This window comes from Vipera berus (assembly GCF_964194415.1).
Source record: "Vipera berus genome assembly, chromosome: 6".
In the NCBI taxonomy this organism is placed as follows: domain Eukaryota; kingdom Metazoa; phylum Chordata; class Lepidosauria; order Squamata; family Viperidae; genus Vipera; species Vipera berus.
In genome coordinates, this window is record NC_138208.1 from 74,729,544 (window position 1) to 74,744,757 (window position 15,214).

The window sequence follows — 15,214 nt, forward strand, 5'->3', positions numbered from 1 at the left end:
ATGTCTCCAACTGGCCATTGTAAAAAACAAATGCTAGGCTTAGGTGGACCTTGGCTCAATCCAGCTGGATTATTTTTTTATTTTTATGTTTATTTTTATGTTAGATGGGTGCCATGGCCTCCTTAGAGGCGGATTCAGAGGAAGAGTTGGAAATGGGAGCAGCTGACAAGGAAGGCACACCAGGGGCTGTGGGTGATGCAATCCTGGGCCTCTCAGGCATTGGGGGAGGTGGTGGACAAGGCAGAGAGCTGCCTGCCTGCACAGACACAGGGGAGGAGTGGCTGCTGAGGGCAGTGTTGACAAGCAATTAATCCCCTATGATGAGGAACAGCTGCCTACTCCACTGATCCAAGGACAAGGAGAGTGGAGCATAGGCATGCCCAGAGAAGGGCTGCAAGTCTACTGAGGAGGAGATTGCCCCACCCCTTCTCACAAGGAACACCTGGAGGGGAGTAACTTAAGAAGAACCTGTGGAGTTAGTCTTTGCTAGAAACAATTGTTTGTTTTGGATTATATTCCTCCAGCTTTGACTCATGACATTTGCCTTGCTTTGGGAACTGCTGTTTGTCTTGTACTAACTTTGTGGACCGCTTTTGGCTCTTTGTTTTACCTCCAAACTATCTTTGCCTTGTACTTTGTTGTTGTCCTGAGGAATTTATCTTATGCCTGGACTTTTGCCTTGTGGACTTTCTTCCTAATTTATGGGCTATTGCAGGGGTGTCAAACTCAATTTCATTGAGGGCTGCATCAGCATTGCGGTTACCCTCAGGGGGCTGGGTGGGCGTGGCCTACTGGGTGGGCATGGCCAGCTCTACATCGTTCGCATCAAGGGTGCCTAAGGGGGCCTGAGCAGGAGTGGGACAGATCTGAGGGTCTCTGGCAGAAGGAGGGTCTCGGGGCCAGGGCCAAGGCAGCGGGGGCCGTTCCCTCACTGTTTCCAGGATGGCTTCGCGGGCCGCATGAAACCACTTCGCGGGCCGGATCTGGCCCCCGGGCCTTGTGTTTGACATATCTGGACTATTGTATTGGGGACTGTGGGTGGAGCCTTACTGGTCATTGGAAGGGAATTTGTTTAACACTTCTCAAGAGAAATAACTCTAGAGGCCTGTCTTGCCTTGACCACCTGGATCATAACAATGGGCTACAAAAAAAAGCGGTAAAATGGCAGTAGCAATTCAAAAATGAATCCAACAAAAAAAGTGAAAAATTGATAGAAGAGAATGTGTGTAGCTGAGGATTGAACTATGGGATCCTTAGTGGTCCCCGAGATTGGTGATTTTCTTGCAGACAATTCATTACCAAACTAGGTAACGTCATCGGTCCTGATGACGTTACCTAGTTTGGTAATGAAATGTCTGCAAGAAAACCATCAATCTGGGGGACCACTAAGGACGCCAAAATGAAAAATACATAAAACACGAAACCACATTGTTAAGATACAGTATATTTGAAGTGGAGAAACACTTTTTTTTTTAAAAAAAAAGGCACGTTTACTTCTTTTTCCCAAATAGTTTTTTCTCAGAGGAATAAATGCTCTTGGTATCTTTGTACACAATATGAACATTTGTAAGTAAGGTGATCTCTTCTTACAAAGAACCTCTTGAATCTTCCATGTTACCTGCATGAGCTGCTGCTTCAGTTTCTGTATTTCAGAGATGTTCAGCTCACTGAAGAGATCAGAGGCCGGGTGCAAAGATTCTCCTTTCCTGACGCTGGGAGTCCGAAAATCCCCATTCAGTTTCATGTGAGGTCCATGAATGTGTCCATTCATTTTGTCATCATTATTAGGTTCGTTCCCATCTTCTCCAAACTTTAATCCATCTACTGAGATATTAATATGATTATTATACATGCTATCATTTAAATTGATATACTGAGACAGTTCCTTCCTCAGACTGTTCTTCTGCTCTCTTTCATTCTTTAACGTCTCCAAGGCCTCCTCTAGCTGATGTTCTGCAATCTCCTTTAACCGGATGGCGTCTTCTAGCTGGCTATTAAGCAACACCGTCTCTTCCTCAAATCGTTTTATCTCATGTTTCAAGCCTTCATATTCAACCTGAATTAAATAAAATAAAGAAGATTCATAATGCTAAAAGTTGGATTTATACACCATCTGCCATTTGCCGCATCTCTTCAAATAAATGTCTACAAATGAGGCATTATGCCATGGGTAAGGAAAGGATATATTACAAATTTAATAAACTTAGCCCCATGAAGTCATGGTAATTCTATCATAATTTATCTCTGCTAATAATTGACAATTGTGTCACTACAGAATTGCCATATATTAGCAGAGATAAAATATAACAATAGAATTGATCCCTAGGTCAGCCTGTTTTCCAAAGCCCCAGGAAGTAAGACAAGAAATGATGGAAACTAATCAAGGAGAGAAGCAACCTAGAACTAAGGATAAATTTCCTAACAGTGAGAACAATTAACCTGTGGAACGGCTTGCCTCCAGAAGTTGTGGGTGCTCCATCACTGGAGGCTTTTAAGAAAAGGCTGGACAGACACTCATCTGGAATGGTATAGGGCACTGATCCCCAACCTTTTGGCACCAGTTTTGTGGAAGACAATTTTTCCATCGATCAGGGGATAGGGGTGGAGGATGAACACACAACCTAGATCACTCGCGTATGCAGTTTACAATAGGGTTTACACTCCTATGAGAATCTAATGCCTGATGATCTGAGGTGGAGCTGAGATGGTGATGCTAATACTGGGGAGTGACTGCAAAAACAGATGAAGCTTCACTCACTTGCCGGCCATCCACCTCCAGCTGTGTGACCCAGTTCCTAATAGCCCATGGACCGATACCAGTCTGTGGCTCAGGAGTTGATGAACCCCTGGTATAAGGGGTTGAGCAGGGGGTTGAACTAGAAGACCTCCGAGGTCCCTTCCAATGCTGTTATTTTGTTATATTTTATCTCTGCTAACCTATGGCAATTCTGGTGCTAAATTTTATCTCTACTAATATATGACAATTCAATCACAATATTTTATCTAATAAGACATAGGTCGTAAGAGTAACCAAGATTTGTACGGTTCCCGTCACCAAAATGAACATTATCAAGCCCATTTCATGATGCGCATTTCTCAGTAAAATGAACTGACCTTTAAGCATAACCATCATATTCAAAAGGGAAAAGTTTTAAAAAAACAAAGAGTTCAAGTGCTTTTAACGTGCTATTCAGGCCACAGTAATTACAGGTTTTTAAAAGGACTGTATACAAAGATGTTCCTTGCATAAAAAGATTATATTCAGGGATCGTCTTTGTAAAAAGTATTTGCTGAGAGTTCCTAATCCCTTTACTGGCATAAGGACAAATGCTCACTCTTCTTTGTTGTTTGCTGCCTTCCATTTTAACTACAATACTGCCTAATTTTGACTTTGCCTCTTGATTTTTTATATTCTTTCTCAACAGACTGGACTCTCTCCACATTAGATATTAGTGAGCAAACCCATGCGGATGCCAGCCTCTCCCCCAACATTCCTATAACTGAAAGACATTCATATGTTGTCTGCTGTTATGTTGACCTCTTTCCAAGCTCTTCTCACATCTTTTAAATACTGTCATTCACAGGTTGCATTAGCTATGCCCAAGAAACCATTACATCCCTGCCGTTCATTGAAAGTTGGTGATTGGGTTCTGACAAAAGTATTTCAGCATAAGAATTGCTGGGCTCCTCATTTGAAGGGACCGTTCCAGATCTTGTTGACCACCAACACTGCTGTGAAGTGTCAAGGTCTGACCTCCTAGGTCAGGGGTGTCAAACCCGTGACGTCACGTGATGTCACACAATGTATCGGAGCGTTTTCCCCATTGCCGGCAATGGGGTGGGCGTGGTTTTGTCATGACGCATCCGGCCCACAGGCTGGCAGTTTGACGCCCCTGTCCTAAGTGCATGCTTTGCACTATATGAAGGCACTGGCCCCAGATGAGGAAGCTGTGCAACCCCAGCTATCCAAATCCAGTGAGACAAAGACTGAAGCTATGTTCAATAAGGGAGCAAGTGCTAATCTCTGCTCCCCACCAGCATACAGTCATCAGCCCAGTCAGCACCAACAAGCAGTGGGCTCCGATCTGATTTTCTCAGACAACTGAAGACCTTTATGCCACCTTTTCCAACACAATGGAAGCCCAGAAGTGCATGAACGATGCCTCACGCCTGCTGTATGGCCTAGGGTTGTGTTGTTGTTTATTGCTACTTGTTTCAGTTTGTATAACACTGTGATGCCCTCCTGTGTTAATGTAATGTATGTTTTCTATATTGGTGGTCCTAATTGTGCTGTTGTCCTGAAGGACAAGAAGTGGGTACTGTGAAAGGAAAAATATATCAATAGCTATTTTATGAGTGATCTAATTAATTAGATTAATTAGCTTTCACTTGCTGCTGACCTTCAACAGGAAAAGATGACTGTTTCTGGTTGGCACGATTTTCTTAAGAAAAACAGAACATAGAACAAGAATGTGGAGAAAAGAGGAACTGAGCCCTGTGTATGGGTGCAACTTTTGCAATGACACATGTAGGAATGGTAGTGAGGAAAGTAGTGGTTAGAACAAGGACAGGAAAGAACAGGGAAGTGGCCCGATAACCAGTACAACAGCAGAAGAATAAGGAACTACCTTAATGGTCAGTTCCAAGAATAGGGAGGCAACCCGAGGGAGGATTCTGAGAAATATGATGTATTTAACAAGAAAAGGCAAATGGGATGGCTATTGGGTGGCACCAAAATGCTAGAGGTGGGCACAATGTTAAGATATAAAGCCAGCCTCAAAGATTTGGGTGTTGTATTTGGCCCAGCCATCACACTTAATGACTGCTGTCCATTTGGTCCTTATTACAATAGGTTGTTGAAATGTAAGTACTGAATTTGAGCGTCAAATTTAAATAAAACTCTGGATCCTAAAGTGAGAATTTTGTTGTATGTTGTCTTTTGTTTCTCAAGTTTTTCCCCTGATACACAACAGTCCTTGATTTTATATTTGGTAAATTGATTGTGTATCATCAAGTTGTTGTCAATGCTTAGTAATTTAGATTTTCTCCAATCTCTACATAGTACCTTTATTTTTTTACATTCTATTTTTTACATTTTATTTTTTTACATTCTATTTTTACATTTTATTTTTTTACATTCCCTAAATATATTATTTTATATTTTCTGAGACTGGCTGAACCAAAAGGAAGGAAAGGGGAAAGGGGAAAGATAAAACAGCTGAAGAATGCAGAAGTAACCATCAATTAGCACCCTTCAGGACTGATAAAAGAAACTAAAGGTTGTCTAATATGAATTCCATGGTTAGTACAAATAAACAAAGCAGTTATTGTGTTATTTCAGAACAGCAAGCTCCACCAAGCTTTCTCTCTCTCTCTCCCTCCCTCCCTCCCTCTCTCTCCTGCTTCCAGCAAAGGGCTCCAGCAACTACTCTCACCCTTTATCCCTCCCTGCCTGGCCTGCTTCAAGCAAAGAGCTGCAGCAACCACTATCACTTTATCTCTCCTCCTTTCATCCGGCTTGCCTGTAACAAGCAAAAAAAAAGCCAATGTGAAAACCCCAGCTTCTTAATCAATCTTCAATCAGCTGGCTCAGAATGGCAAGCTCCACCAAGCCTTCTCTCTTCCTCCCTTCTATTGGCTTCCTCCTCCTTTTTCTTCCCTCCTCCAAGCCACGCCCCACCACCAGACCCATGGCAGCTGCAGGAGCTCCTCATCTTCCTCCCTAATGGGCAGGGTTCCTGCAAAGCCTTTCAGCTGGCCCCATTCTCACCCCAACTCCAAGTTAAGATTCACCTTCATTTCATCTGGATAGAGTGCCCTTTCTCAAAGCCCTTTGGTCTACTATGTGGAAAATAAAGGTTTTATTTTCTTCTTCTTACTTCCCTTTTAGAGTTCCATCCTTTAGATAACTTGTGTTCATATGTATGAATGGTAGGTATGCTTATATATGTTATAACTAAATATTTCAAAACAGTTTAGCATGCTCTTGGCCTCTTAAATAGGGCAGTCACTGTGCCTGCTCTGACATTGCATATAAGTTCTTTAAAAGTTACCATAACAAAAACTGGGTTGATAGTCAAATCCTTACATATTTTGTAACCAAAACCCTGAGCTGTGCTGAAGCCAAGAAGACACAAAGCAATTTATTTTCCTTAAAAGAATCCCCATTTTGTAAATTGGGAATGGAACAGCAAACTTTCCATTCTGAAATGGTGAACATATTCATGAAGTGTGGGCAAGGGATTTAAAATTACCAAAAGAAATTACATTTACCTTATTCACTTCGATTTACATCATTTCCAAAATGGCATAATTATGCAAATGGCTTAGTTATGTCATTTAAATACATAAAACAACCAATGTCAATTATGAATTTGCATAAGACAATTGCATAAATGACATACTTCTGTATTTAATAGGCATTGGGGAACAATGAACATCCTCTCATCTCAAATTGTTACTAAAATCAAGATTTCATTGCACTGATAAGAAGTGATAGTAGTTATTATTATTATAATATATATTAATTAATTCTTCAGAGTGTTCACTGCAAAACCCATTTACTATACCTCAATGCAACAGACTTCATATGCAATAGACCAGAATTCTTCTGTAATTTGCATTATTGTTATTTGCAAAATGGAATTATCAGTCAAATGCTGTATTTCCTTCTGATGCCCCTAGTCTCTGACTCAAAATTGACCTTTCTCAATAATAGTGATCCCTTTAACCGATCAATAAATTGCAACAAAATTCCTTTCCTTCTTTTCTATTTTGAAGTGACTTTAAAGATACTTTAAATATTGTTTTCCTATTTATCTGAGTTAAAAAGTCATCTCTATGAACATATACATCCAGGGGATTCTTATTCAATCAATCAATCAATCAATCAATATTTATGTATGTATGTATGTATGTACGTACGATGACCATGCTAATCCCATGTAATATCGGACTACATTGGTGTTGTAGTAAGATGCCTTTAGAATTATTCTTAGTATGATTCAACATATTGTCTCAATCAATTACGAGTAAATACTGTACTACAAACCTGTTTAAGCCTTATTAAGTATTATTGTTAAGGCTCAACATAGTGTCAGAGGAAAGTTTTGGGTTCAAATCTAACTGGGTCCAGAATAAATATGCTGGGCAGCTGCTTGAAAAGAAGGGTAGTTTTATTCAGATATGTCAATTGAGGTGTTTGCCCTGAGGATGTGTGAAGTCTAATGGTGAGGAAATGTTTTCTCTCACCCTCCAGATTACCTTAATCTGGGGTCTGGGATTTGAGTGAGGGGGTGGGGCAGTATAGTGATTAAGAAATTTACTTATTTTGAGAAAATTTTGCTTCGTGGGAACACTCAATTTGTCAGTTTTAGCCTATATAGGATGAAAGGGCTTTAAGTGGTGTTTTTTTTAACTTTTTATGTGGGCTTTTTAGAAGGTTTAAAGGTAAAGGTAAAGGTTCCCCCGCACATGCGTACTAGTCGTTTCCGACTCTAAGGGCCGGTGCTCATCTCCGTTTCAAAGCCGAAGAGCCAGCACTTGTCTGAGGACGTCTCCGTGGTCATGTGGCCAGCATGACTAGACGCCAAAGGCGCACGGAACGCTGTTACCTTCCCACCGTAGTGGTCCCTATTTTTCTACTTGCATTTTTACGTGCTTTCGAACTGCTAGGTTGGCAGAAGCTGGGATGAGTAACAGGCGCTCACTCTGTTACGCGGCACTGCCGACCTTCTGATCGACAAGCTCAGCGTCCTAACCCACTGAGCCACCGCGTCCCTTTGTTAGAAGGTTTAGGGAAGGCTTTTGCCTGTGAGATGGATTGCAAGGGATTGACCCGGGTGGCATGTGGGTATTTTTGTCTTACAATAGTTACTGAAATGCTAGAATTTTTCTTGAAACAGCATCTCTCTTATTTATAGGCTGCATTTTGTAATAAGTTACTTACTGCATCTGAGAATTTGACATTACTATTTTTTAAATCTTTTATTAAAAATTCCATCTCTGCTCACCTGATTCTGCTTCAGTGTGGAAACCAACTTTTGCAAAGTGATGTTTTCTTCTTCAAGTTCAGTGTAATCCTGAAGAAGCCGCGCCTCCCTAAATTTATACTCTCTGATTTCATCTTTCATCCGAATTCTCTGCAGCTCTGCCATTTCACTGTTCTGAAAAAGAGAAAATAATTCAGCTTATTAGTTTTTCATTTCCAAAATAATAAACAAACAAAAAGACACAATCAAACTCTGTTTGAAATATAGAATCAAAATACCATTGCTAGGAGGGGGGACTAGCCTCAAGTTTTGTTTTTCCGTTGAACACAAACACGCAGTCATGACATGAATAATTTTTGATTTTGATTGTTACAATTTGGTAACAAATTGTGGGTGTACCTTTGAGGAAAACAAGTCCCTAAATTTTTCTTGGCAAAATTTTGGGAAGTGGTTTGTCCTTCCTAGGGCTCAGAGCGAGTGGCCCAAGGTCTCCAGCTGGCTTTATACCCAAGGTTTCATGCCCTCCTGCTTTATAGCCTGGTACTTAGCCAATGCAGATAGTCCTTGACTTACAACTATTCGTTTAGTGACCATTCAAAATTACAAGAGCACTGAAAAAAGTGACTTATGACCATTTTTCAACTTATGACGATTGCAGCATCCCATGGTCACATGATCAAAATTTGGACTCTTAGCAACTGCTTGGTATTTATGAAGGTTGCAGTGTTCCTGGGTCCTGTAATCACTTTTTACAAATTTCTGACAAGCAAAGTCAATGGGAAATCCAGATTCATTTTACAACCACTCTACTAACTTAACAACTGCACCCATTAACAACTGTGACAAGAAAGGTCGTAAAATGGGGCAACATTCACTTAACAAATGTCTCACTTAGCAACAGAAATCTGGGGCTCAATTGTGGTCGTACGTTGAGGACGACCTGTACATCCAACTCTCAAAGATATTGTAGCCATATCCCTTCCACTTGACCTTCTTGACTGTATAAAGTCATAGAGTTACAGGCTTTAGAAGGCTATTATTCTGTATGTTCCAATCAATAATATTGGCCTATCTTTCATGGTTACTGTAAACAACATTACTTCAATTAAGCAAAATATGTTCTATAAACTGAATGACCATTATTATTAATTGGCTTACATTGTCTGAAGTAAAAATACACTGTAGTTTTTCCTCCCTATCAGGGAACTTTGCCTGTTGGATATCCTGGGAACAAAGAAAAGGAAGCGAAGGGAAGATCAAGTGAGCTCATCTTCAGTTGAAACGTCATGCTGATTGGCAGACCACACCATCCCCTCTAGGTATGGAAGAAAAATGCTTCAATTCAACTCTGTTTGACTGACTTATTGGCCAGCATTTGTTCCCAGGAGCCAAGAACACATAGGCTCTCCATCTGGATACTTTCCAAAGAGGAACACAAAGGCACAACCTTTTATGCATACTGACGCAGGAAATTGCACTTGGCAGAGATGGCAAATGTTCACGAACTCAGCAATTCAACAAGACATCCTTTCATCTGATCATGAAACAGTTGACTTTTCCCTCCATTCTCCTTTCCTTGTATGTCTTATCCAAACCTGCATAACATGTCGCTGCTGCATTTTTCTTTTTTGAAAACTTAGAAAATATAAATTGTCCCTCTCTTTTGGAAATAAACTGTGGGAAGATACTGTCAAGATGACTACTGTAAGCTACTGTGAGTCAGTTTGGTCTAATGGTCAAGGCACTAGACCAAAGTCCAGGCTAGAAATCTGGAGACTGTGAATTTTAATCCTGCCTTAGGCATCAAAGCCAGCTGGGCCATCTTGGGCCAGTCACTTCCTCTCAGCCCATCCCACCTCACACGGTTGTTGTTGTTGTTGTTGTGGGTAAAATAGGAGGAGGAAGGATATTATGCATGTTCACTGCCTTGAATTATTTATAAAAGTAATAAAAGCGGGACATTAATAAATAAAATTAATGAATGAATCAGTAAGATTGGTCCCTTTGCTGTAAGTCTCCAAACTTATAAAATGTATCAAAGAAATGCTGAAACTTGATCTGAAGAATCTGATGGAAGTTCTCCATTGAAAGAGAAAGAAAGAAAGAAAGAAAGAAAGAAAGAAAGAAAGAAAGAAAGAAAGAAAGAAAGAGCGAGCAAAAAGACTGGAATGGTCCAATGACCACTTCATTGGACAAGAAATATCCAAACACTATTGCATTATTTATTTACAAACTTTCTGCAATAAAAATCTGAGCATATGACGCAGCTGGCTGCCTCTGTTTAAATCCCAAATATGCTTTTTCACGAGGCAATTGAACTTTCTTGTTTTTCTTTGAAGACATTTCACTTCTCATCCAGGAAGCTTCTTGGAAAGTTCAGTTGCCTCATGAAAAATCAGCTTTGAGATAACTATAACCTGGATGACTGGGAATCTCCATAGCCTCTGTTAAAAAGAAATCCAGTTTGTTCCAAGCTGGAACAACCAATATAATGCAAAACATTGGCATTGCTTGAAGCAGAGGTGAAATTTATGTTCCATATCAGAATACAGGGAGAGTATCAGATCAGCAATTGGATGTGGCCACCCAAAGTTCTTGCCACACGCGTTTTTCATACAAAAAAAAACCCCTTGCTTTTGTTCTCTGAAGTTGCATAGAAAAGAGCTCAGCCATTAGGAATACCTTAAAAATGTAATTGACAAGTTCTCCAAAAGGGAGCAGTCTAGGTCAGATAACCTCTAAGATCAGTTACCCTGCTGAGTTTTACTTTTCTGCTCATTTCCTCTCAATTAGTATTATAAAGAACAATGGCAATTTCATGAAAGAAAGGAGATTTTTTTTTTAATGGGCAGAATCTCTGACATCCTGAAAAGGAAGTTTACCTGAATGAGCTATTGCCTTTGGCCAATTTCAATCTCTTTGTCAAGTTTGTTAGCTTTTGTTGTTTTTGTATAATTTTTCACCTTTTGTCCTGGAAAATGAGTATGAGGCACCCTTGCCTGGGAAACAAGGGAAATTGAAAGACAGGGAAGATTTAATTTTCTTCCCACCCCTCCACAGTTAACTATCTGCACAGCAGTAGACCAAAACCGAGCAAGATATTCCAAACATTTCTTCAAGAGAAATTGAATATAATGGAAAGAAAAACCGTTGAGTCACCCTCCCGTTTCAGTATTTTGTTATACTAAAAGACAAAATAAAGTAGCAAAGTTTCTTGTAAGTGAGCCAAGAAAATTCAAAGAGCTCAAAGATGAAAAATGGAAGAATTTTCTTTTTAAGTATCACCTAACTAACAGACTCTGCAATGTGAAGGAAAAGATCAACCAATCCTTAAAATGTATAATTCAGTAAAAGCATTTAACATAAAATTATATATTTCTAAGAGAAAACTGAAGAAAAGAGAAACGGGTCCCTCTGCTATTTGGGTTCAGCCTAGTCATCAAGGCAACCACCTAAGCTAGACTGGGATTGTTCTAGTCATTAATATGATTGGCTACGCTTGCAAGTTAAATGCAGGGACAATAGAGTGGTAAAGAACTGTATGCTGTGGAATAAGAAGCGAGAGAATCGGGAATGTATAAGCGCCGAATGAATCAAATACTTCTCATCCCAATGGGGTTGGCCTGCCCAACCCATGCCAGAAGAGGAGGCATGCTGTAGGCCCCATTGGCATGAGGGTTGTGGCTGGCAGTATCCAGGAGGAGAGCCTTCTCTGCTATGGCTCCTGCCTTTTGGAACATCTTGCTCCCTGGAGTGAGGTCGGGTCCCCCCCCCCTCCTGATCTTCCACAAGAGCCTGAAGACCTGGCTCTGCCAGCTGACTTGGGGTTCCAGTGGGGGGAGCATCAGGATGGAGGCATTTGATCAATTAACAACAGACCTCATGCACTCCCATCCTGCTCCTGCCCTCCCCATCTTTTAATTGTGCCAGAGTTACCCTGTGGTAAGATGAGAGACCAATAAATTTTACAAATAAATAAATAAATAAATGGTCACCATGGAAGAAACACAATGAAGCTGTTTGATTATATACAGAAAGTCCAATAGTGACTGGAACAGGGCTCAGATTCCAAAGACAAACAAACTCACTTGGGATTCCAGGAACAAAAGTTTTATTGGAACATAACATTTGCAAAGGCTGGTGGATTTACCGTATTTTTCAGACCATAAGACACACTTCCCCCCCCCCAAAAAAAGTGGGGGGGAAAACGAGGGTGCGTTTTATGGTCTGAAGGTGATCCGTATGGCCAGCCCCAACCTCCGTAAGTGGAAAGCAAGGGAGATTGCCAGGAGCACGAATCGGCACGTGCTGAGAAACGTCGATCTCACGCTCCTGCACTCTCCCTCGCTCGCAGTGGCGTAGCGTGGGTTGTCAGCACCCGGGGCGGGGCAAGGCAACCGGAAGCGGAAATAGAGGGGCGGGCGGGCGGTGACGTCACGGCACTGCTGAAAAGACGCGCCCCGCAGCGGCGCTCTCCAAGCAGGAAGCGCAGGCGTGAGACCGCGTGCACTTGTTCACTTCGGGTTTTGGGTTTGGACCAGATATTTTCCATCGCCGGCTATCACGGAGCCGAACCGGGCGACTTTTAAGGAAGGCTCTTATCTGGAGCAGTCCGGTGCGTTGAGAAAGAAGGGACCCCAGTTTCTTCCTTCGCGGAACTGGAATCCAAAGTCACCCTGCCGCCGCCCTCCCGCACGCCCGTCCGTCCGTCCACTACCCTTTCTGGCTCGCTCTCCCGGAGCGGATGAAGGAGACACAGGAGGGGGCGGGGGCCGGGAGAGGGGGAGGGCCTCTGCAGCAGGGGGCCTCTCCTGGTTGGGCCCGCGTGCGCCGCCTGTCACTGGGCGGCGTGTATGTCGGCGGCCTGGCCCCGCCCCGCCTCTTCGCAGCCCGCGGCGCGGACAGAAATGACACAGAGCCTCGGTGGCTACCGAGCAGCTCAGTGCGAGCGCGCCCCCCCAGATGTTGCGCCCGGTGCGGCCGGCCCCCCCTGCACCCCCCACGCTACGCCACTGCTCGCTCGGTTTCAGCTTCCCTTGCTACAAGAGAAAGCAGGCTGAAACGGAGCAAGGGAGATTGCCAGGAACGTGAATCGGCTGATCTCACACTGCTGCAGTCTCCCTCGCTCCGTTTCAGCCTGCTTTCTCTTGTAGCAAGGAAAGCTGAAACCGAGCGAGGGAGATTGCAGGAATGCGAGATCGGCCGATTTGCATTCCTGGCAATCTCCCTCGCTCGGTTTCAGCTTGCTTTCTGCAAGAGAAAGCAGGGCCGCCTCCGCGGGTACTGCTCTAACGCGGAGAGGGAAGGACAAAGAGGGAGGGAAGGAAGAAAGGAAGGAAGGAAAGAAGGAAGGAACAATGGGAGAGGGAGGGAGAGAGAGAAAGAGAGAGAGAGAGGGAGAGAGAGAGAGAAGGAGAAAGAAAGAGGGAGGGAAATAGAGGGAGAGAGAGAAAGGGAGAAATAGAGGGAAAGAGAAAAATAGAGAGGGAGAGAAAGAGGGAGAGAGAGAGAAGGAGAAAGAAAGGGAGGGAAATATAGGGAGAGAGAGAAAGGGAGAAATAGAGGGAAAGAGAAAAATAGGGAGAGAAAGAGGGAGAGGGAGAGAAAGGGAGAGAAAGAGACAGAGGGAGAGAGAGGAGAGAGAAAGAAAGAGGGAGGGGGAGAGAGGGAAAGAAAGAGAAGGAGAGAGAGAAATTAAATTAGTAACATGATTTGTTAAGTGAATCTGGTTTCCCCACTAACTTTGCTTGTCAGAAGGTTGCAAAAGGTGATCACGTGACCCTGGAACAATGTGACCATCATAAATATGAATCGATTGCCAAGCATCCGAATGTAAATCACATGACCCTGGGGATGCTGCAACGGTCGTAAGTGTGAAAAATGGTCATAAGTCACTTTTTTCAGTGCCATCATAACTTTGAACAGTCACTAAGTGAATCGTTGTAAGTCGAGGACTACCTGTACTTTATCATTTTTTTCCTTTTTTGGGGGGGTCAAGTTTTTAACACTTTGCTGGGCGACTGGTGGTACTCGGACATTGCCTTGTCCTAAAAGTGGTACAATGGATGAAAAGGTTGAAAAGCCCTGTTTTAGTATACCGGTAGTATTTGGTTCAGAATATTTTTTTTCTTGTTTTCCTGCTCTAAAAACTGGGTGCGTCTTATGGTCAGGTGCGTCTTATGGTCCGAAAAATACGGTAACTCGCACAGGAGAATAAGACACACACACAATTTTCAACAGCATACATTTATACCCTTTCATGAAGCTGATTTCCCCCACCCCTAACGCACTCAACAGCGCACCTGCTTATCTCGATCAGCTAATCTGAAGCGCCTAAACAGAATACATTTCCTTCCCCCCTCCCAGGAAGACCCGTGCACCTGCTATACCTATTGTGTTTAACCATGATGTACTTTTTGCTAGGCTAAGCTCTATCTTTATACATCATTTTGTACGATTGCAAAATTCATAAGAATTCCTTTCATAAAAGTTTAACCATATGGTTGTTTCTGACATTCCCGAAGTCGCGTTTATTTTTGGAAAAAAATACTTCCCTACATTTTGTAATGTGCCTTCTTGGAGTAACAACCTGTCACTCATCTTCTATTTAAAGAATGCATTTTCTCCTTGAAACCATATTATTAAAACTGGCTATGATCCAAATATGTCATTAAGAAAATCTCTAGTGACTTGATGGGTTCCGTAAAGACCTTTACTCTCACTCTTAAAGCTTTTGGGAGAACATGTTAAACTTGGATTTTCTAAAAAAGACTTTTATACAATTAAGCAGCTAAAATAATGTTTATATCATTATATTTTTGTTACAGAGTATACTATTGCATTGATATTTTATATTGTGTTTTTATTATTCTGTACTCCACCTGGAGCAGAGTTCCCAAAAATTTCCGAGTCTGCGGACCGGCGGGTGGGGGAGGGAGAGGAGATGGTTCCATGTAAGCAGTGCAGCTCCGTTTGTGTGAATGGCATGCACGCATGCCAGCGACTAACTTAAATGGTGTGCCCGCACTCTCACCTGCTGCTCAAGCAAGTGAGGATGCACACGTACGCTTCCGGCTGTATCCGTGGCCCGGTTGCAAGCCCTCACAGCCCACTAGTGGGCCACAGCCCACAGGTTGGGGGACCCCTGACCTAGAGTTTGTGGACTAATGTTGTTATATTCTTGGAGTTAAGTAGCCAATTAATGTCAAATAACAATAATAGAT

General features: G+C 42.3%; 1 protein-coding gene and 1 long non-coding RNA gene across 8 annotated transcripts in view; one reads left to right on the forward strand and one right to left on the reverse strand.

The window, feature by feature from the left end:
* BICD1 (BICD cargo adaptor 1) overlaps nt 1–15,214 on the reverse strand; it is a 133,744-nt gene that overhangs the window by 53,425 nt on the left and 65,105 nt on the right. For 6 of the 7 annotated variants that reach the window (XM_081331437.1, XM_081331435.1, XM_081331433.1 and 3 more), the window contains exons 3-4: nt 8,013–8,165; nt 1,619–2,056 (exon numbers count right to left, since the gene is read on the reverse strand). In XM_081331437.1, coding sequence (XP_081187563.1) covers nt 1,619–2,056; nt 8,013–8,165 — 591 coding nt within the window. The remainder of the gene's footprint in view (nt 1–1,618; nt 2,057–8,012; nt 8,166–15,214) is intronic. The other variant, XM_081331438.1, reaches the window with a different exon arrangement.
* On the forward strand, nt 4,549–10,139 carry LOC308670163. Its single transcript, XR_014026959.1, has 3 exons — nt 4,549–5,301; nt 5,891–5,931; nt 9,194–10,139. It is a non-coding gene; the product is annotated as an uncharacterized lncRNA (long non-coding RNA).